This window comes from Sinocyclocheilus grahami, unplaced genomic scaffold, assembly GCF_001515645.1.
Source record: "Sinocyclocheilus grahami isolate Dianchi unplaced genomic scaffold, SAMN03320097.WGS_v1.1 scaffold48.1, whole genome shotgun sequence".
Taxonomy (NCBI): domain Eukaryota; kingdom Metazoa; phylum Chordata; class Actinopteri; order Cypriniformes; family Cyprinidae; genus Sinocyclocheilus; species Sinocyclocheilus grahami.
The window spans coordinates 3,458,701-3,459,663 of record NW_015505227.1 but is presented as its reverse complement, the minus strand read 5'-3'; the positions used below and the strand labels follow the sequence as shown (position 1 = coordinate 3,459,663).

General features: G+C 38.2%; 1 protein-coding gene across 1 annotated transcript in view; it reads left to right on the top strand.

Annotated features, from left to right (window-relative positions):
- LOC107582943 (protein Daple-like) overlaps positions 1–963 on the top strand; it is a 70,463-nt gene that overhangs the window by 46,956 nt on the left and 22,544 nt on the right. Inside the window, exon 19 of the mRNA XM_016268968.1 lies at positions 110–271. Coding sequence (XP_016124454.1) covers positions 110–271 — 162 coding nt within the window. The remainder of the gene's footprint in view (positions 1–109; positions 272–963) is intronic.

The following is a 963-nucleotide window of genomic DNA, read 5'->3' as shown; positions in this document are numbered from 1 at the left end:
GGCATATTTACTTTCAGCCTCGTGGATTTTGCTTTAAATTAAACTTGAAGACTTTGAATACTCACTAGTTTGTTTGTCTATTAACATGATCCAACTGTGACCTCCCCAGAATGCTGCCCTACAGACAGAGAAAAATCTTCTGAAGGAGCAGCTGAAGCAGTTAGGTTCCCAGAATGCACAGCTCAACGCACAAACACTAGCTCTGCAGAAACAGGCAGCATCCTTACAAGAGCACAACACCTCTCTTCATAAAGATACTGCTAAACTGCAGGTACAAAAACATTGTATTTTGACCATGTCTTTTCTGTGGACCCTATACGTATGCCTTCTAGTAGTCGTTTGAAAATTAACATAGCCTCTAACAAACAAATTACAAATAGATACAATATAGGTAATGCACATAGTCAAAGATAAGACATTAATTGTGAATAATGATCTGTAACGACAAAATGTAATTATCTGAATTTGGCATTTACAAATTTGGAAATTGTCCTGCACATGGTCCATTGAGCCTCTTGAGATTTTGAGATTGTGCAGCTGATCAGTACTTTTTGATCTCCAAAAATATCTGACATTGTCAGACACATAGAAATGATTGATATGACCACTGCTTAGCAGGGCCAGCAAATACCCAAAGAGAACAGGTGAGGAAGCCTCTTCGGTTTTTTGGTTGTGTAAGGGTCTTTAGTGACACGAGAAAGCAATTGTGTGACCTTAAGGACTAAGTAAATGGCAGGTGTGATGCTTTTGAGGAGGATTGACAATTCCAGAATGAGAACAGCATGTTCAACTGTTCACCTCTGACCCATACATCAAGAAAGGCTGTTGCTTTTCAAGATTAAAGGGATTGTTTGCCCAAAAATGAAATTGTGTTATTATATACTAAGTGTCATGTCATTCCAAACCCCTATGAAATTCTTTACTACAAACCCGATTCCAAAAAAGTTGGGACACTGTACAAAT